This window comes from Anoplolepis gracilipes, chromosome 17 (genome assembly GCF_047496725.1).
Source record: "Anoplolepis gracilipes chromosome 17, ASM4749672v1, whole genome shotgun sequence".
NCBI lineage: Eukaryota > Metazoa > Arthropoda > Insecta > Hymenoptera > Formicidae > Anoplolepis > Anoplolepis gracilipes.
In genome coordinates, this window is record NC_132986.1 from 3152711 (window position 1) to 3173805 (window position 21095).

The 21095-nt window shown below is 33.9% G+C and overlaps 4 protein-coding genes across 5 annotated transcripts; 2 read left to right on the forward strand and 2 right to left on the reverse strand.

The window, feature by feature from the left end:
- Positions 1-43: 43 nt before the first annotated feature.
- Positions 44-8320, reverse strand: LOC140675089 (uncharacterized). 2 transcript variants are annotated; one of them, XM_072909138.1, is made up of 7 exons: positions 4360-8320; positions 4035-4195; positions 3775-3950; positions 3494-3704; positions 3280-3423; positions 1341-1499; positions 44-1253 (listed from the first exon to the last, which is right to left on the reverse strand). In XM_072909138.1, the coding sequence occupies exons 1-6, from the start codon at positions 8318-8320 to the stop codon at positions 1347-1349; spliced, it is 4806 nt and encodes a 1601-aa protein (XP_072765239.1). In that variant the 3' UTR covers positions 44-1253; positions 1341-1346. The 2 variants fall into 2 exon arrangements, with proteins under 2 accessions (XP_072765239.1, XP_072765240.1); XM_072909139.1 differs by having other exon boundaries at positions 44-1270.
- On the forward strand, positions 1870-8153 carry LOC140675099 (uncharacterized). The gene is made up of 5 exons (XM_072909167.1): positions 1870-2055; positions 2156-2344; positions 2435-2638; positions 2938-3127; positions 8017-8153. The coding sequence occupies exons 1-4, from the start codon at positions 1948-1950 to the stop codon at positions 3115-3117; spliced, it is 681 nt and encodes a 226-aa protein (XP_072765268.1). The 5' UTR covers positions 1870-1947; the 3' UTR covers positions 3118-3127; positions 8017-8153.
- A 791-nt stretch (positions 8321-9111) lies between the features above and the next one.
- Positions 9112-16125, forward strand: Tfiiealpha (transcription factor IIEalpha). The gene is made up of 8 exons (XM_072909157.1): positions 9112-9244; positions 11882-12089; positions 12180-12346; positions 12442-12570; positions 12838-13064; positions 13136-13343; positions 15439-15667; positions 15821-16125. The coding sequence occupies exons 2-8, from the start codon at positions 11963-11965 to the stop codon at positions 15994-15996; spliced, it is 1263 nt and encodes a 420-aa protein (XP_072765258.1). The 5' UTR covers positions 9112-9244; positions 11882-11962; the 3' UTR covers positions 15997-16125.
- A 1123-nt stretch (positions 16126-17248) lies between these two features.
- On the reverse strand, positions 17249-19976 carry Arr2 (arrestin 2). Its single transcript, XM_072909058.1, has 7 exons — positions 19784-19976; positions 19570-19691; positions 19133-19432; positions 18758-18985; positions 18494-18682; positions 18201-18369; positions 17249-18017 (listed from the first exon to the last, which is right to left on the reverse strand). Exons 1-7 carry the CDS (start codon positions 19953-19955, stop codon positions 17872-17874), a joined length of 1326 nt encoding a protein of 441 aa, XP_072765159.1. The 5' UTR covers positions 19956-19976; the 3' UTR covers positions 17249-17871.
- Positions 19977-21095: the final 1119 nt, after the last annotated feature.

Sequence of the window (21095 nt, forward strand, 5' to 3'; positions counted from 1 at the left end):
CTGCATAAATACTTGTTAAATTTTGCAAAAATATCAAACACTATTCGACACAGAGGAAAATAGATTTATTTGACGTTTCGTCTGTGTGAAGTTTGCTCTGACATGCGCTCTTCAATTTTTTTTTGCTTTTTTTAAACAATTGTAAAGAGTTTTCTTGAAGTGCACTATAATTTTACGCGAGTCAAACATAAATTTGACACATGACAATTAAATAAAAATTTCATTATATTTCTTACAATAAATGTACCTTTATTTTAATCTAACAGTAATAACATAATGCGAAAAGAATGTATATATATATATATATATATATATATATAACATGTAGTATGTATATATGTAGGGTACTATGGGTTAAATGGTCAACTTGAAATATAGACTTGAAAAAGCATCAATTAAGTCCCTTCTAGGCAGATGCTGAAGAAATAAAGATATAATATAGACTTGAAAAAAATTTACTCTGGAAGTTTGCTCGCAAACACTTCGTTCAAGATTATTAACTTCTTAAGTTACAAAACTGTAGGAATAAATATCGAAATAATCTAGATGTATCCTCTTTATTACTTTACAGTAATCAATACAAGTTCGTTAATGACATTCAATCTTAAAAAAAAAGGCATTTCAAAACAAAAAAATATATTCATATCTATAGTAACTTAAAAAAATCAATATCTCTTGAATGTCAAAACAATCTAATTAGGTTTATCTTTTTTATTGATCTTTACAATAATCAAACATAAACCTATCAATAATCTTCGAGTTCTAAAACGAAGAAAAAAAGAGACTTTCACCATTCATTCAGTCTTATAGTTCTTATAGTTCTGTAAATTATAAAGTCAATATTTCTTGAACGAAGCGTTTGCAAGCATACTTCTAGAAAAAATTTTGTTTTTGTTTTAAGGTCGTAAATATATATTTTAAGTTTGGCCATTTAATCCAGAAGCACTTTATATACATATACATATGCATATACATACACGTACAAACATACATATATATTTATATATAATAAATTTATATCTAAATGATTTTTTCTAATAGTAAAATAGTCAATCTTTTTGTGTAATTCAATATTTATATCTTAAATCTAAAGTATATCGTGCATTGACGTAGAATGTCGCATTAGAAGTACAATTTTTATATGACATCAGCTCTTTGCATGATTATTCATCATTATCCACACATATATCAATCACTTCCAACACATCTTCTCAAACACATATCGCAGATTCAAGATTAGTAGTACTTGCACACTGAAATTAAAAGATATCTATAATGAGAATAATTACAATAAACTAATATAGATATATATTGATTGTAATATTTTCATACACACTCACCATGATTTATTGTATTTTTCCTTCAATGTAAGCTTTTACAGCAGTCTGGCACTCCACAGAGCACCAATGCTGAATCAATAAATATGTTTCTGATTCAAGCGCGGCGTCCAACTTTTTCCGTAGGCTGTGACGTAATAGAGCCTTTGTTGCTTCCATAGACTGAAAATGTGACAGTTTTTGTAAAAAATATATATATGATTAATAAGAAAATTGCAATCGTATAAACATGCAAATATATCTTTACTTTTAATATGAAAATGCTCTTTCTTGATTATTTACATCTAATTGATTGTATACATATATAAGCGTTTATTTTTTTTTTATCTATTAAAATATAAATCTGTGCAATATTATAACGTAAGTAGAATGGATTTCTTTCCAATATTTTGATTTACACGTTATAGCACCTTTGTATCTTTTACAATCGAAGCAAAGACTACGTGATGTCATAAATATTAACAAGTTTCGTAATTACGAGTCATGTGGGAGCAAACATGGAATCGAGAATGTATTAGCATTACTACTAGCACTACGCTACTTAATATCAATCCTATGATTGCAACAATCGAATCTAGCATCTAGTCAAGAGTCACACGTCGTTGCAAATATGTTGGTGAAAATTTATCTGCTTATTTCTATGATAGGCGCAAGTGTCGGTGTATATACGACAATCAGCAGTAAGGCTAACAATGTTACATTCAAGTATATGAAGGGAGTTCGTATATACAAATCTGTATCGCGTAAATATTACTCGATAGTTCTCAAAAGTGTATGACATTTCTCATGACAGATATTTATTGTATTCGTCAAAGCAGATTGAAGGAGAAAGCGATTTACATCACTGTAAACCTTACGAGGTATGCAATGTAATTCACGACCGATTTTGGATGTCTGGCTTGATAGAGAGACTTTGTCAATGTCCTGATGGAAGAGAATGTCCGTGGAAATGGACGAAAACCATTGATAATTCAGCCATATCACTCAATAATAAATCAATTCTAAAGGTAAAAAATTATTGAGATAATTTAAAAAAAATATTTTTATAATTAATTGCTATTTCTAATAATCATGTTTCTTTCTCTCATCATTGATAGTTTTGCACGCAAATAGTGGAACTAGAAATTTGCGCGCATAGACAAGAGGCAGTGATAGTGTATGGAGAAAGTGATACTAGTAACAACTATATAATACCGTATAATGTAACAATAAATTGCATATGTCCGCAAACACATTACTGGAAGCTACAAAAATACACCTACGAAGAGCATGATCTTATTCAAGTATTCAAATGTGTCAAGGTATATCTTAATAATATGCAGCATACATTTGTAATTTGCAAGATCATAATTTATAGAAGTAATTTCTATATTATACTGTATTACATCTGTCTCTGCATGATTTAAGAATTTCTTATTATATTTACACTTATTATATTTATACAGAAATTATATAGTATATAGTATAAATATTTCTTACGTAAAAAGAAAAAAAAAACCGTTTAAGCCATGCAGTGACATAAAACTCTAATTTATTTTTTTAGTTTATTAATTTTCCTAAACATATTTTATTTATTAAGTGTATATTTTTTAATGCACAGAAAAGAATGTGTGAGACTTTGGAGTTTTGCGGCTACATACGATCTGATCTATATTCGACGTATTATAGATGCACATGCCCAGAAAAACATTTATGCATTTTCAAGGATAAGACACTAGTAAATATACAGGAATTGCTCTATTCTGGGCCAGCTTACATGGCTTACTGTCTTCGTTTGTAAAGATACAAAGGTATTACGTTACGATTCAATGAGTCTAAGAAAAATTGTTAAAATGTAGTTAGATATAATGTATAAAATTATATTATATACACACAAAATACATATTTTAGAAGCTTGTTATTAAAATTACAATGTCAAGAGACATTATTACATGCAACTTACCTGTGATGATTGATCACTCATAGCTCGCAATGACGGTAATAATTCTACTTGAAACCGATCAGGCCATAAAACTCGAGTAACAAGACCAGCTCTTAGCGCTTCGCTCGCCGTTAAGGTCCTTCCACCCAAAAGAAGCTCACTCGTCTATCGAAATGTAGATACGCTTTATTCTCCTTTCTTTCATGTTTGCAATCCAAAATTGCTTAAAACTTACAATTGCACTGCCCAGTATGTGTGAAAGAGTAAAGACTGCAGCTCCTTCAGCGATTTGCCCTAATTTTCCATAAGGAGTACAAAATGTCGCTTTGTCGCTAGCAATTACAAGATCGAAGAGAGGTAACATTGTCACTCCAAGTCCAATAGCAGCGCCTTGTACACCAGCCACTATAGGTTTATTAAAAGTAGCCAGACTTTTGATAAATTCCCTTAAAATAAAAAAACAAAAGTTAATAATTACAATATCGATCGTGCCAATTTCATATTAAAAATACATACTTGACAGCGTGTGCCAATTCTTGAGCGACAGATCGTCGTTCCTCCTTACTTGTATGCAATAATGCCGAAAGATCGAGACCTTCGCAGAAACTTGTACCTGTAGAAGTGAACAGTACTACCCTGCATTCGTCGTCTCTTTTTAATATCGATAGAGCTTCTCTGAATTCTTGCATCACCTATAACATTTAAAACAATATTTAACAATTTAAAGAAATGTCTTAGGAACGTGAGAGAGAATACACATCTGTAAGATTACTTACCTGCAATGTAAGAGCATTTCTGATTTTCGTCGTAGAAGATGGCGTAAGTATTAATTGTACGAGATTACCGTGTCGACGCACGTTTATTTCTTTATTGCTGAATTGACCTTGTGTTTCCACTTTTGTTTTGTTACTATCCAAATCTGTTTTACTTGCATTTACTGGAATATTGTATCGTATAAGTATTATTATGTAATTCATTAAATTATACATATATTTTGAATATTTAATTTTTTTACAAAAAAAGGTAAACAAATCGATTAATTTTTTTTTTTTTTATTTTAGGAAAAAGAAAATACTATTATGAAAATATATAAATTTTTACCTTTGCTTTTTCGTGTAGTCGTAACATTTCCAGATCGACCGCCAGCATTGACAATCGAAAGAGCGGTAGCCGCTTCAGCAAGACAAGCGGATAATTCATCCTCCTCTTTAGAAGAGTTTTCAGCATTATCCGGATCACTTGTCCTGACAAAAGTCACTTTGCTTTTCACGGCACGCCTGCTCTTTGCCGTTATTTTCCCCGTTACTGCGCCATTAGACGATCTGGTCGTAACTTTACTCGAAACATTGTCTTCAAACGCGTGGACATTTTCCTGTTGTTTACCAGTCTTGTCGATCTTTTTAATTTCCGACTTCTTATTGGGACGCACAGGGACAGCGATTTTCTCAGCCACATTATGAACAGCATTACTAGTAGTCGTGGTAGTTGTAGTAGTAGTACTAATGGGAGCAGTGGTAACACCAGCAACAGACTCTGTATCAGACTTTTGTACTGTTTTCTTCTTACTTTTCTTGGCGTTAATAATTTTCTCGTCTTGCGACTCTCGTCTCTTCTTGGCAGATCTCAAGGAGTGAACTGCTACATCGTCCGTCTTGGCGGCTTCCATCGGTTTCTCTGGTGCGTCAACGCTAACTCTAGGACTTCCGGACGCGCTGGAAAAGGAACTGGACGAGTGCCTTCTGATAATGATGGACGCATCGGCCGCGTTTCTAATCTTTGCTGGAAGTATGAATTCCGTAGGTGAGGCAGCGGTTTTCGGCGATGTGATCTGTTCTCCCTTTTTGTCCACTTGAATATCAGTCGGATGAATCGACCCTCTCTTCGATCTCGATGACACTTTCGTCACACCAGCGGCCGTCGACGTGCGTAATCGCAATACGGCGTTGCGTACCAATTTCTTTCTGATTTTGAGCTCGCGCTGCACCTTCTGCAGGTCCATGACCTTTGCGCGCGACTTTGTAATGGGAACTAGACGCTTTTTATCCGGCTGTTCTACATCGTACAGTAAATTAACGACGCCCTCATCTTGAAGTAATCTGTCTATCTCGTTTATAATTTTCTTCTTGGGTTTCGCGTCGCCGGAAGCACTCTCGGCCGGTCGCTTTTGCGACTTTGAGACAGTCTTTGGGGGAGACTTCTTTGGCGAAGGAGTCAATTTATCTTTTAACCGAACGGACTTTTCATTAGCCGGCATCTTCTGGCGTAGCAATCTCTTGACCGCTATCTTCCTTTTCACGATAGGTTGCGAGTCTTTCTTAGGAAGACTCGGTTTCGGCCGAGAACTTTCAATTTTATTTGAAATCGGATCTATTTTATCCTCGACCTGTTTACTTGCTACTTCTTTCGCGACGGGTTTCTCATTATTTACATTTACATCATCCGTCAACGCGTCGCTCGCCACGTGATTCTCGATTGTCGTGTTCTCATCGGAAATATTTTTCTGCGTTTGTTTCTTACTTAACGAAACTTTACCCCTGTACACTTTCTGCCGTTTTATCGTGTTCTGCTCGTGTTCTCTCGCTTTTTCGGTAGGTTTGCGCTTCCTACCCGATCTCGATTCTTCTCGTGCAACTACTTTTTCAATTTCGTGATCTTTTTGACTGCTCTTTTGCGGAGAACACAGGTTTACCTCGACAGATTTGGTATTTGGTTGTGCATTCTCGCTTACCGAATCCACATTGGCAAGTTCCTTCTCTTCCTGTACGACGAGTGGCATTTCTACATCCTTAGAAATTTTGCCGGGTGCTGCTCGGAAAGTTTTCTTCTTCCGTGGTGAAATCTTTTTGGATGACGTTACAGGCAACTCGAGGAGTTGTTTCAGCGCCAATTCCCGTTCGACTAATGGATCGAGTTTCGGCGGTGAGCTATGATCCGATTGTGATTCCACGTTTGGCAGTGTTTTGCCTTCCTCCGTGAGAGTTGGAGGCTTCAAGATGGACCAATCGGGATCAACATCGCCTTCCAAGATTGCCAATAGTTCCTTGTTGTCGGAATTACCATCCTTGCTCGTTTCCGCTGTCGTATTTGCTATCTTCTTATCACAGTTATCTACCGTCGATTGTGAAGATATAGAAGGGGGAGAAGAAGGGGTAGTTAGAGGTATAAGCCCCGGTACTGGATTCACCGAGCTACCCGCCAATTTGTTGGACAGTCTTTGTGTTAATTTCTTCACGAAGAATATGTCCGGTCCACGTGGCGTGTCTACGACCGTCTTTTGCTTCTCGCGAAAACGCTCCTTCAGTACCTCCGTCACTTCCGCCGGCGATGCTATCTGACTGATTAAATGCCGCGCTCGATTCTTAGGAAGCGATGTGGCAATGTGCGATTTGTTAAGTGCACGTGTTTCTACACTTTTAGAAGATTTGCCCGCCGCTAATGCCGGAGAACTCTTCTCGTTTCTATTTAATGGCACTGCATCTTGATTGATCGCTTTATTTTTCTTTTGATTTTGCGTTTGTTCAGTTGAATGCTTGATACTCTTCTCGCTTGTATCTACGACATTATGTATCTCATCTTTATCACATTCTTTATTTGTGGAGGAAGTTTTATCTTGAAGAGTCTCATTTGTAACAATATGATCTGTTTTCGCTTCATCTAATAGACTTTTCAATTCGATCTCTACAGTATCATGCACTTTCGAAGTCGATTGCGCATCTTCGTCTGCATTCTCGACACCCCAATCGTCAAAAATATCTTGAATAACACTCCTCTTTTTCATTGGTGACTTCACTACGGAAATTTCGCGGATAGGTGTATCATCTTGTTTATGGTCAGTAGTATCTTCAGTATCCTCATGAGCGTTTTCAATTTGTGATTGATCTGTTGTAATTTCTGAATCAACATCCTCTGTGATTATGATTTTTTCATCTATAATAATAGTGATATCCTCTTCTTTATTACTAGAACTGAGCAGAGGTTCTTCATCAATCGCTTCTAATTGAATATTTTCGTCATTTATATCTTTGTCAATTGCAATTTTTTCATCGGTTAATTTTACAGATTCTATATGACATTCATTCTCCATGCAATCTTTGTTATCCTGCTGCTTGTACTCTTCTGTGACTGGATCTATAACTTCTGTTACTTCTATTATAGTATCATCATTTTCTTGGTTATAATCAATTAGATCGATCTCATTGTTCCCATGCTTGGATTTTGTAATTTCTTTTTCCTGTAGAGTAACTACAGTTTCCTGATTACACTCTTTATTAACGTCTTTTTCGTCTAGAGTGACAATAAAATTGTCTGCTGCCGCATCTGTTGTTGTTGATTCTATTGTTTCCACTACTACAACTACCTCTGCCTCTTCTTGTACTAATTTAGTCAATTCAGCATCAGTTACTATCGAGCTATTTTGGTTACTGTCATTATCATGTATTTCTCTGTTTGTTTCTTTAACTTCATGAATCTGGCCTCCAGAATGTTCGTTAAGTCTAGATTCATCTAATGTTAAACACTGTTTATCTATATTATCAGATTGATTTGCATCTTCTACTACATTACAGTCAGTTTCTAGAATATGTATTGCTTCCTGCTTTGATTCTACTACTTGATCTACTTTAGACTCAGTTATCACATTTTGACTTTGGTCTTCCTCAGTGCACAAATCTTTCAATTCATTACTCGAATCTATCATCTGATCTTTTATATGTTCATGGATTGTAATCTGTTCCTGTTTTGATGTATATTTCGTTTCAGGTTGGTTGAACTCAGATTCCTGGTTATTATACCCGGCATCGTTATCAACATTTTTAACGGATGCATCAATCTGGCCTGCATCTAGGTAATCTTCCGTTGTGACTTCTACATTGATATTATCATCTGCTACTAACATAGGTTCAAACGGTGGCCTGGAATCCTTTGGTGAATCTTGGTCACCTTCTAGAGTAGAAGTAACGGCTTTCACATCTTCATTAGCAATTTGAATCGTTTGCACATTAATATCTGCTGGTATCTCTTCCACTTGAAGAATTTGCATCTGCACTGTGTCTGATTGTTCCATGGTAAAGTACCAAGATATTCCAACGTTTTACTAAATCATACAGTGTTTCCCTGTTTAGCAAAAAAAAAAGAAAAAAAAATTATAATAATTTATAATATCTATATATATGGCGTATGTTTTTATAAAAACTGTCATAACCTAGTAAGCGATATATTCGTTGCAGATACCGGTGAATATACCAATCACGTTATTTGTACAATATAATTTCTTTAAGAGTATAACGACACCGAAAATTCCCAAACGAAACGTAAACTACAATCGTATACGAAAATCTCCGCACAATCTAACAATTTTTAATAGCGGCAATTGAGACGATACATATACACACATACAGGGGTAAAGTTGCGACGAAACCGCGTTATCGCGAGAAGTAGCAAGTAGTAGAGCGATTACTATGTAATCGATAAGGATGCTCGATAGTCGTAGGATTGATATTTTTTCAAAACGCCAAATTCACAAAAAGGGGCGGTCTAATGGCAGAGCAGAGCGCGAGTGTAAGCTCACCGTGTGACGGAGATGTGCCCATACTTTTCGTGCATTCGCGATGAAAGAATCACATGATACACCACCGGTCTCGGTTCGATGAAACGCACGACCGTCGCAAGATTCGCACCCGTTCCTCGCACGCTGATCGATTTCGTGAGGCAAAAAAAACAATTATTTCATGATTTTCCAAACACCATGTTTACAAGAACGAAATCGGAACCACACGCACTACGGACGTCAACTTAGGTACTGGGTACTGCTCTCGCGTAGTGACGTAGTGTCGTATCGTAGTATCTCTCGTCACCCGTCAAGTATGTGTGCGTGCGTGCGTATGTATGCGTGTCGATCTCGCGCGCTCTCGAAGCAACCTGCGTAGCGTTGCGTTATCACGCGTGGCGTGGAAGACCATACAGTCACGCGTCTTCCGTATTGCGACACGTACGTATTGTCAATTGAACGAATATACATTGGAACGAATATATATAACTCGGCCACGCCGTTCGCGCGCGACTCACCAACAATTTAGGATGCGATCGGAAATCTTACTCGTAGAGTGAAGCAGTTTAATTGGACCAATTAGGAGTAAGATATCTTTGACCTGATTGGTCGATCAAATTTTTCTATCCCACTGATAACGGATGCGTTCCTTTTGGATGCTTACACGCTTAAAGCTCTTATAAGCTTACGCTGTTCCATTTGGAGTTATAAGCGCTTATAAACACATTAATGACGTCATAACTCGTGCTCACAAATGCTTATTTCATCGAGTTAGGGCAGCAAAAGCGTGAGCGCTTACAGCGCGTGAGCGTTCATATGGAACGCACCCGTGGTATCGCATGGTGAATAGAAAAATGGATTTAAATTGTAATGTGATTAATATATGATTAATATATGATTAATAACTGAAATGTGATTTAAATTGTACATCGGTATATGATGGTAAAATCTTTTCTACGTAATTCTTTAGGCGTAATATTGCAGTTTTCTTGCGATATTTATCAAGAATTAAAAGAATGTTTTCTACTTTTGTATTAAGTTTTAAAGAATCTCCATCGTCATCAAATAATATTTCGAACATTATTACAATTAGCGAACACAAAAGAACAATCTGTTTTTTCGCCATTTTGACATGCTCACGATGCTCATGCACCCAAAAGGAACAATTTTCCGTTTGCAATTTTAAGTGCTTAAGCAGCAAACGGAACGATTGAAAATAACGCTTATAAGCGTGAGCGCTTACAGCGCGTGAGCGTTCATATGGAACGCACCCAAAATATCCGATAACGTATCCTTAAAACAGCACTAAACCACAGTACAGTCGGACCTCTTATCCTACGACATTTTCGGTCCGGAATCTTCCCCTTAAACCTCTGATCCTACGACAAAAATTTGAGAGTGGGGGTATAATTATCCTTTCGCGGTAGTAGCATGAGAGGATTTTTTGTCGTAGGATAAAGGCCGCCGCACACACTTTACATAACGCATAATGCATATACATAAGGAATTCGATTGGTTGAATTCTTTATGCATGTGTTTATAGACCAATCAGTTTCCTTATGTATGTGCATTATGCGTTATGTAAAAGCAGGTTGGGTAGTAACTAGTTAAATAGTTAAAAGTTAAGTTAAAAAAGTTAATAACTTTTAACTTAACTTACTTAATTTTAAATGCCATAAACTTTAAACTTTACACTAGTTAATTTTAACTTAACTTATTAACTTTTTTTTATATCAGTTAATAAATAATTTATTAATATCAAAGTCATATGAAAACTGATGATCGTAATGTATAATATATATATATTAAAGCTATTTTATTTGTTTATATGTCGATTTGTTATTAGATAAAGAATTATTAGAGTGCTTGGGAAAGAAATAAATTAGGGACTTTAAAAGAACTCTATTTAAAATTCCAATTAATAATATATAAAGAAAAATAAAAAATAATAAAAAGATAGTCTTTTATAATTTATAAGAAAGAAAAATATATTTTCTACTTTTTTATATATCTTTTTATTATAGTCTAAATTAAAATATCAATTAAAAATATCAATTAACTTTCAACTTAATTTAGTTAAAAAAAAAAATTAATTTCCCAAACCCTGTGTAAAAGTGTGTGCGGCGGCCTTAAGAGGTTTCGTAGGGTGCGTTCCATATGAACGCTCACGCGCTGTAAGCGCTCACGCTTATAAGCGCTATTTTCAATCGTTCCGTTTGCTGCTTAAACGCTTAAAACTGCAAACGGAAAGTTGTTTCTTGTGGGTGCATGAGCATCGTGAGCATGTCAAAATGGCGGAAAAACAGACTGTTCTTTTGTGTTCGCTAATTGTAATAATGTTCGAAATATTATTTGATGACGATGGAGATTCTTTAAAACTTAATACAGAAGTAGAAAACATTCTTTTAATTTTTAATAAGTATCGCGAGAAAACTGCAATATTACCCCTAAAGAATTACGTAGAAAAGATTTTACCATATACATTATACCGATGTACAATTTAAATCACATTTCAATTATTAATCATATATTAATCATATATTAATCATATATTAATCACATTACAATTTAAATCCATTTTTCTATTCATCATGCGATACTACAGGTGCGTTCCATATGAACGCTCACGCGCTGTAAATGCTCACGCTTTTGCTGCCCTACCTCGATGAAATAAGATTTGTGAGCACGAGTTATGACGTCACAGTGACGTCATTAATGCGTTTATAAGCGCTTATAACTCCAAATGGAACAGTGTAAGCAATGCTTATAAGCGCTTTAAGCGTGTAAGCGTCCAAAAGGAACGCACCCGTAGCATAAGAGGGTTGTAGGATAAGAGGTCCGACTGTATAAGTATACACAGTAACGACCACGGACTTTACATAGGCCTTGTTTACACCGACATATTTTGATACGCGTATCAAGTACTCGAAATATATAGTACACGTAACGTATACTATATTATATTGAGTAAAATTTTCCTCGGAGAGGACGTTTTGGAACGTAACCTAGGAAGGAAAATCCACATATGCGCAGTAACATAACTGTTAGCAGACGCTTTCAGTTCAGCTCTTATTTCAGTTTTCAACATCTTCAATGGTTCTTGGACACATGCAGTTACGTATTTTGTTATCGTTACTTGATGTCAGATATATGTGAAATATGAGTGGTGAAGAAAGATTGGTGACTGAGGTGCCTAGTAGTTTGAAACAATTGGCTCGGCTTGTTGTACGTGGATTTTACACAATAGAAGATGCTTTAATTGTGGATATGCTGGTTAGGAATCCATGTAAGTAATTATATGCTATGTTATAGAAAATCCATCAATTAAAATAATTCTTAATAATTTTAATAAAAAAAAGATTGTACACTTGTACAGGTATGAAAGAAGATGACATCTGTGAATTGCTAAAGTTTGAACGCAAAATGTTGAGAGCCAGGATATCTACGTTACGAAATGATAAATTTATTCAAGTAAGATTAAAAATGGAAACAGGATCGGATGGAAAAGCACAGAAAGTTAACTATTATTTCATTAATTACAAAGTATGAATAATTGTTTTTCTTTGGCTCAACAGTAAATATATAGAAATTAATGAGACTAATGAAATATATAGTTTATGAAAATTTTTGTATTTTAGACATTTGTAAATGTAGTAAAGTATAAACTTGACTTAATGAGGAAAAGAATGGAAACTGAAGAGAGAGATGCAACCAGTAGGGCTAGCTTTAAATGTCCAAGTTGTTTAAAAACATTTACAGATCTTGAAGTAAGTATGACAATCTAATATAAGTTAAGAATCTTAAAAACTAGAATAAAATTCTATTTTATTACTATATTGTTACATTATAATAAAGTGATATAATATCCTATTATCAAAATATATCGATATATATAATTCTTACAATAATAATATATATAACGAATTATAAATAACATATGAAATTGATATGTTATAATACTATTTTATTGTTATAATATTAATCTAAGGTAATTATTATAACACAGATGAAACTTCAATTAAACTCTTGTATAGGCGGATCAACTTTTCGACATGAGAACTGGTGAATTTAGATGTACATATTGTCGGGAAATAGTGGAAGAAGATCAATCTGCTCTTCCAAAGAAAGATTCCAGATTATTATTAGCAAAGTTCAATGAACAATTGGAACCATTGTATATACTATTGAGGGAAGTAGAAGGAATCAAATTGGCACCTGAGATATTGGAACCAGAGCCTGTTGACATTAATATTATTCGAGGGTAAGTATTTCTGGAAATACATTTATGCATATTAAAAATTTCTAATCTGTTAAAACAATATTGTATTCTAGTATCGACACGAGAAAACCAAGTAGTCTTAGGGCACCTAGTGAACAATGGTCGGGTGAAGCTACTAGAATGTCAGGTTTTATAGTGGAAGAGACTAGAGTGGATGTTACTATTGGAGATGAATCTCCAGAAGATAATGCGGCGAATCACAGGAAGGAAAGACCTATATGGATGATGGAAAGCACAGTTATCAATTCTGATGGTTCACAGGTATATTATTCTATTACATCATATATATATATATATACATACAGTCGTACCTCTTATCCTACGACATTTTCGGTCCGGAATCTTCCCCTTAAACCTCTGATCCTACGACAAAAATTTGAGAGTGGGGGTATAATTCCCTTTTCGTGGTCGTAGCATGAGATGATTTTTTGTCGTAGGATAAAAGATTTCGTAGCATAAGAGGGTCGTAGGATAAGAGGTCCGACTGTATATATTAGGGGTACTGAAAAGTCTTTGTTTTTATTATAAAATTTTGCATGAAAATAATAAAAAAAGTAGGTATATTTAATCAATGACGTAATCGCCGTCATTTTAAATGACCTTTTCCCATCTTTCAACTAGTTTTTCTATTCTCTCTTTGTAAGAACTTTTTGGCTTAGATTCAAAATATTGAACTAATGCATTTTTTGGAAGATGAAAAAACTTTCTGGTTTAACATATATATATATATGGGCACAGTAAACTGAGCAAAAAAGTCTTATACCATTTTGCGATATTCGTAATAATAATCGAAATATTCGTAATAATATATATGTATATATATATATATATATATATATATATATATATATATATATATATATATATATATACATATATATTATTACGAATATATATATATATATATATATATATATATATATATATATATATATATATATATACATATATATTATTACGAATATTTCGATTATTATTACGAATATCGCAAAATGGTATAAGACTTTTTTGCTCAGTTTACTGTGCCCTACCTGCTCACGAGCGTTGGCACAAGTGCTCTGGTACACCCTGTATATACGAGGTCTGTCCCAAAAGTATCCGACCTTCCTTCATATTTCCTCGCTGATGTTATTCTGCGTCATCGGGCTGGTGGCATCCTTCGAAGTAGTCCCCATTTGATTGAAGAATACGCTCCCAACGGCCTTTCCACTTTTGGAAGCAGTCCTGGAACTCGCTTTTTGATATCGCCTTTAGAGCGTTCGTCGTATTAGTTTCGACTGTTTCTTCGTCGTCGAATCGGTGTCCTTTGAGCGGCATTTTTAATCTTGGGAACAGCCAAAAGTCGCAGGAAGCTACGCCAGGACTGTACGGAGGCTGACGGAGCAAAATTTAATGCCAATTCGTTTGCTCCGATCTTTCCGTTATTTTTTACACTAGGAAAATGCGACGAACGTAAAAAACACTTTGTAAACAAACGCACGCTGCACGTGAACTAAGGCGTCCAGACGAAAACTGCGGCATCTAAGGAGTTCGTGAAGTTTTACAGTTGACACTCGTACCCGGCAAAGGGTGCTAAAATTGTCAGGCGCGAAGATATGAAGGAAGGTCGGATACTTTTGGGACACTTCGTATATATACAGGGTGTCTCATAACTAACGAGCCAACGCTCGTGAAAGGATAGAGTACAGTGAACTGAACAAAAAAGTATTAGGTCATTTTGCGATTTTCGCAATAATTATTAAAATATTAATTAAAAACGCTTAGCGAACAATATTATACATATCTACAAGATGTCCGATAATAATCGCCTCAACTCTCTAGGACAGATAGAGCAGCTCAAACTGAACATAAAAGTCCTGTATCATTTTGCGATTAGCGCAATAATTATTGAACTATTAATTAAAAACGCTCAGGATATGCTGAACGCTATATGCGGCGCGCGCTCATACGTTGAGCGTTTTTAATTAATATTTTAATAATTATTGCGAAAATCAGAAAATGATACAGGACTTTTATGTTCAGTTTGACCTGCTGTATCTGCCCTAGAAAGGTGGGGCGATTATTACCGGACATCTTATACATATGTATAATATTCTTCGCTAAGCGTTTTTAATTAATATTTTAATAATTATTGCGAAAATCGCAAAATGACCTAATACTTTTTTGTTCAGTTCACTGTACTCTATCCGTTCACGAGCGTTGGCTCGTTAGTTATGAGACACCCTGTATATACATATATATATATATATATATATATATATATTTTAGGGATACCGAAAAATTTTTTCGACGTGCAAAAAATGCATTATATATATATATATATGTTTTATGCTTAATTTACTTAATTATCTCATAGCCTGATAGCGTGAATACGCAAGAAAGTATCTTGGACAAAGCTGCAGCTACTGCCACAAACACAACTACGACAAATAATAAACAGGGCGATGATATCATGTCGGTATTGTTGGCTCATGAGAAAAAAGGTGGCACTAATTCCACAGCATCCATTAAAGCAGCGCTTCCACAGGAATCCAGTGACAGTAGCGATAATGAAGAAGATGTGGAAATGCAAACTGTTGATACTGGTATGAAAAAATTATTAAATAATAGAAACTATATTAGGATAGTTCCGAACATTTAAATATAACGAGATAAGATGAAAAATCTCGAAATTTGAAGCAAAAAGTTATTGACAGTAATTTATTTTCCTGAATTTTACGACTCAAATTAATTTATAGGTGAAGTAGAGATGATGGATTCCGAGGACGATGAGCTTGTACCAACCGTTAGTGTTGGTGGTAAAACTGTCGCTATCACTGATGTTAATGATACTCTAATCGCAGAAATGACATCAATAGAGAAGGAAGCTTACATTCAGACGTATCAGGAATATTATTCACATATGTATGATTAAGAACAACGAGCGTCTTCATGATCAATGCTCTATATAAGACTGATATTGATTTGATATCTCTCTCTCTTTCTCTCTCGTTGTTTCCTGTAATATTTTATATATAGTCATAAAATGTATAATTTTTGAGAATATAGTATAATATCTTTTCATGGTGGTAACAACTTTGATGGATCAGTTTGCATATTCTTTATATTGATAAATATAGCAGATGTATGTATGTATGTATGTATGTATGTATGTATGTATGTATGTATGTATGTATGTATGTATGTATGTATGTATGTATGTATGTATGTATGTATGTATGTATGTATGTATGTATGTATGTATGTATGTATGTATGTATGTATGTATGTATGTATGTATGTATGTATGTATGTATGTATGTATGTATGTATGTATGTATGTATGTATGTATGTATGTATGTATGTATGTATGTATGTATGTATGTATGTATGTATGTATGTATGTATGTATGTATGTATGTATGTATGTATGTATGTATGTATGTATGTATGTATGTATGTATGTATGTATGTATGTATGTATGTATGTATGTATGTATGTATGTATGTATGTATGTATGTATGTATGTATGTATGTATGTATGTATGTATGTATGTATGTATGTATGTATGTATGTATGTATGTATGTATGTATGTATGTATGTATGTATGTATGTATGTATGTATGTATGTATGTATGTATGTATGTATGTATGTATGTATGTATGTATGTATGTATGTATGTATGTATGTATGTATGTATGTATGTATGTATGTATGTATGTATGTATGTATGTATGTATGTATGTATGTATGTATGTATGTATGTATGTATGTATGTATGTATGTATGTATGTATGTATGTATGTATGTATGTATGTATGTATGTATGTATGTATGTATGTATGTATGTATGTATGTATGTATGTATGTATGTATGTATGTATGTATGTATGTATGTATGTATGTATGTATGTATGTATGTATGTATGTATGTATGTATGTATGTATGTATGTATGTATGTATGTATGTATGTATGTATGTATGTATGTATGTATGTATGTATGTATGTATGTATGTATGTATGTATGTATGTATGTATGTATGTATGTATGTATGTATGTATGTATGTATGTATGTATGTATGTATGTATGTATGTATGTATGTATGTATGTATGTATGTGTTGCTACATTTTTCACATCTGAAGAATTAATTGGCATGAAAAAATAGAAGATAAAAAGGTGCGTTTTTACAATTTCATATATATTTTCTAATATAATCACAATTGAATAACATACTGTTACAATAGGTTTTTTATTAATAAAATAAATAAATAGTGTAATGGAAGGAAAAATACTCTGTAAAACATAAGAAAATAATTAAGACGAATAACATACTCATGTCACTTCTGGTAAAACGGGAAATTTTTAAACTGAATCAAATACGTATTATTCATTAGGCTTTCTTGATATTTTCTTTTTTTTTTTGTTCTCGTGAATTTCTGTCCGATCACCACCATCGCACAGAAATTCTAAGATGATTTTTATTAATTATATTTTCTCTTTTTTTTGTATTTTTTTGTTATTTTGTCTCAGTAATAATTTTATAATATAATCAATGTTTTTTACCTACGTTTATTTAATACAGCTCGTTCACTAAAAACCATATCAAAAAAATCAAAAAAAACTTATTTTAAATAAATTCTATATAATTAAATTTTATAAAATTATTTTTTTACTTGTTTATTTTAATATTGCTATTTGATTATAAAGATAAAAGTCAATTTTAAATAAGGGAAATAATCCACTATGAACCTTAGGATTTTTTTAAGAGACCGGTCGCAAGAAAAAGCGCCGATCTTTAATTTATTCTGGTTCGTTTAAGCGTAAACGAGCAAAGTCTTCAAATACGATATTATCATCATCATCGTTGGCATAGCAAGAGTTCTCGTATCGTGTTCTCTCGATGCTCTTGCTCTTCTTTAGCATCGCCTTTTCTCTTTCAATAGTGCCTACATAAAAGAAAACGTTTGAACGAATCTATAAACTAAAAAATTTAATCTAAATCTTTCATGTGTGTGTATGTATATGTGTCAATGTAAATATGTAAATGAAAATTTTAACTAAATTCAAAATATTTACATATTTATTATGTGCAAATATATAGATGTGTTAAAATAATGCAAGCTACGTACCAGGAGCCGGATGCATCAGTTTGAATGGTACATCAGTAACCAGCTCGCCACCCAGAGTACCGCAGTTCAGCTTGACTCGGACAGAATAAGAAATTACGATACCCAAGGCTTCAGTCGGGCACTTACCTTCGGCGATTAAAGTCGAGGATGCCAGATTTACGTCGTCATCCTGAACGATAATTAAAATGGATTGTCATAAATGTTAAAATATTTTCAGGAATGCTATACTGTAAATTATATATACATAATATTGTTATACCAAATATTGTTGGAGAACTTGTTACTTTACGCACTTTGAGATGTCCGTCGAGAGCGATGCCACGACGGTCCTTGTTGCTGCTGGCCAAAGGCACAAGATAGAACTGTTTCGTAAAGGATGCACCCGGTGTAATCGGACAACCTTCGCGAGTCTCCAAGCTAGCTACGTGCCGTGAAAATTGAGCGTTTACCATAGTCACTTCGCAATGTTGAACCACGTATAACTACAAAAAGGAAAAGACGATAGGGGTAAAATGCGTCTAAGAGATTTATCTTCGATTTAATTTCATAATATTTACCTTGATGTTTTTCACCGCTTTTCGGGAATTATTTGTAACTGTGACGTTCGCCGCAACTTTCTCGCCATGGTAATAAATTTCTCTGTCCAGTGTGACTTCTAAATTCAGTTTACCCTGGGAGAAGGTGAATCCCTTGAATACCAAAGAGCTAGGAAGTCGGCGACCTCGCGTCGGCGGAGCGTATTGTAGTTTCTTGATAGCTAATGATACGGACGACCTTTTGTGTCCCTGAAAGAAAGTAAAAAATATGTTTTTACTTACAGAAATTTAATTTTACTTTAAAATTTTATACATATTATTGTTGTATTGTTATTATTTCTCTTAACTTTTTTCTACCGCACGTTTGTGATTTCTTATAATCGAATATTTTGATACCTTCTCCTCTTCGTTGTCTCCAACGAATACTTTTACAACATATTCAACTCCCAAGGGTTTTCCTTGATCATCCTCGCCGGGTTGAAGGGTGACCGAGCACGGAGCCAGCTGCGGAAATTGGAACTTGAACGGATATGCATTCGAACCCAAACGTTTCAATAAACGATCCTGAATTGTTGTGGTCTCCTGCTTTTCTTTCTTCGACGGTACTATCTGATCGCGACACAACACCAGTTCTTTGCTGAACTTGACTCCCATAACTTCGTCCTCTTCGCGGCCATATCGGTAGGTTGTCGTGACCTAAATATACATATTACAGAATAAATATATGATAGAATGTTATTTATTAACCAGAAAAAGTTTTGGATATATTTCAGAAATCATATAAGAATATGACCCCATATAGGAATATATATAAGTTAGAAATTTTTGCTCACCTGACCAAAAATTTTACGACCTTGAAGGTAGTCATTTTCTACGACGATAACACCGTCGATGGGATCAATGTGATCTAGATGGTCGATGAAGTCTCTCTTGCTCAGATATACGGTAACTTTGCCTGAAATAATAATTGAATAAAATATTTTCGTAACATTATTAAAGAAGAATAAGAAGAATCAAGGAAAAGACTTGACCGTTGAATAAACTCACCATTAGGAGTTGTCTTCTTGAATACCTTAATGGCTACAACGAAGGCCAAAAACAATAGAGGAAGCATCTGGAGTAGTTCCTTACTTTTTTCTAAACGAACGAGTGATTTAGCAGAGAAATTTGTTTCCCGCCCAGAAGTGACACGTCTCCAATACCAAGAGTAGATCTTCATATAGTCTCGCTGGGGCTTCTTCTTTTGCTTCGAAGCCGTATTATACTAACGGGATTACTTTGTTATAGAACAGATTTAAGAGGATTGCGAATTATTACGCAGAAAGAATCGATCACTATGCACCTAGTCATCAATATTTTAATAACATTATTAATATTGCAATCTAATATTTGGTACAAAACATATCTCTATGCAGGAGACATTCTCTTGTAAAACTTACAACTATATATATATATACTTTTTTTTTATTAGAAATAAGGAAAGAAAGAAAATTTTTTATTCAGTCTTAAGTTGATTTTTTATTTCGATAATAGAATGTTTATACAATATATAATACAGAGGTATATCTCTTGTAATCGAAATAAAATCCCCTGAAATTTCACACGATCGCTCGTGTGTTTTCACGAGTTTTCTTAATGATAACAGTACCTCGCGAGCTTCAAATAGATATTACTTAGCGCGTGTTAACAATTAAAAATTATATTTCCCGCTTATATTTCTTTGTAATTTCTTTTTTCGTTTTCTCACATTCAGTAATTCATAGACAATCGATGTAACATATAGGTTTTTTTTTCTTATGTTCGCTTGTATATATACGTATGTCGTATGTATGTGTTATGTGTGTATGAGCATCGACATGCGATGCTCCCAAAAATACCATGGTAACTGAGAAACACTTTCTTTCTTTTCTTTTGCGCAATATAAAAAAGGCAGTAGTAATTCGAATGCCCCTTGAAATCGTATGAGATGTCATGATCGATAATCACGACTGTAAGAAGCATAGTCGGTCAAAGTTATTTTATATTGTGCTTAGAATATAAAACAAGGAGAATTCTTACTCGAGAGTTCTCCTTGAGTGCCCTACAAGTTCTTTTCTTAATTTTCGCTAAAATTTATGTAGCCACCAAGGATCGCAAAACTATTTTTCTTGAATTAAAAAAAAAATCTGAAGAATTCATTATTGCAACATAAAGTATCTCACTGTATACTAAGAAAAAAAATACAAAACGACGATAACAGTAAATAATAACAGTACTAATAAGTAGTAATAATCGCGATAAACATTTTTATATAATAATAGGCACAGTTAAAAAGTATGGTATATAATTATATTCATTATTCAGCACTTTTTTTTATTAT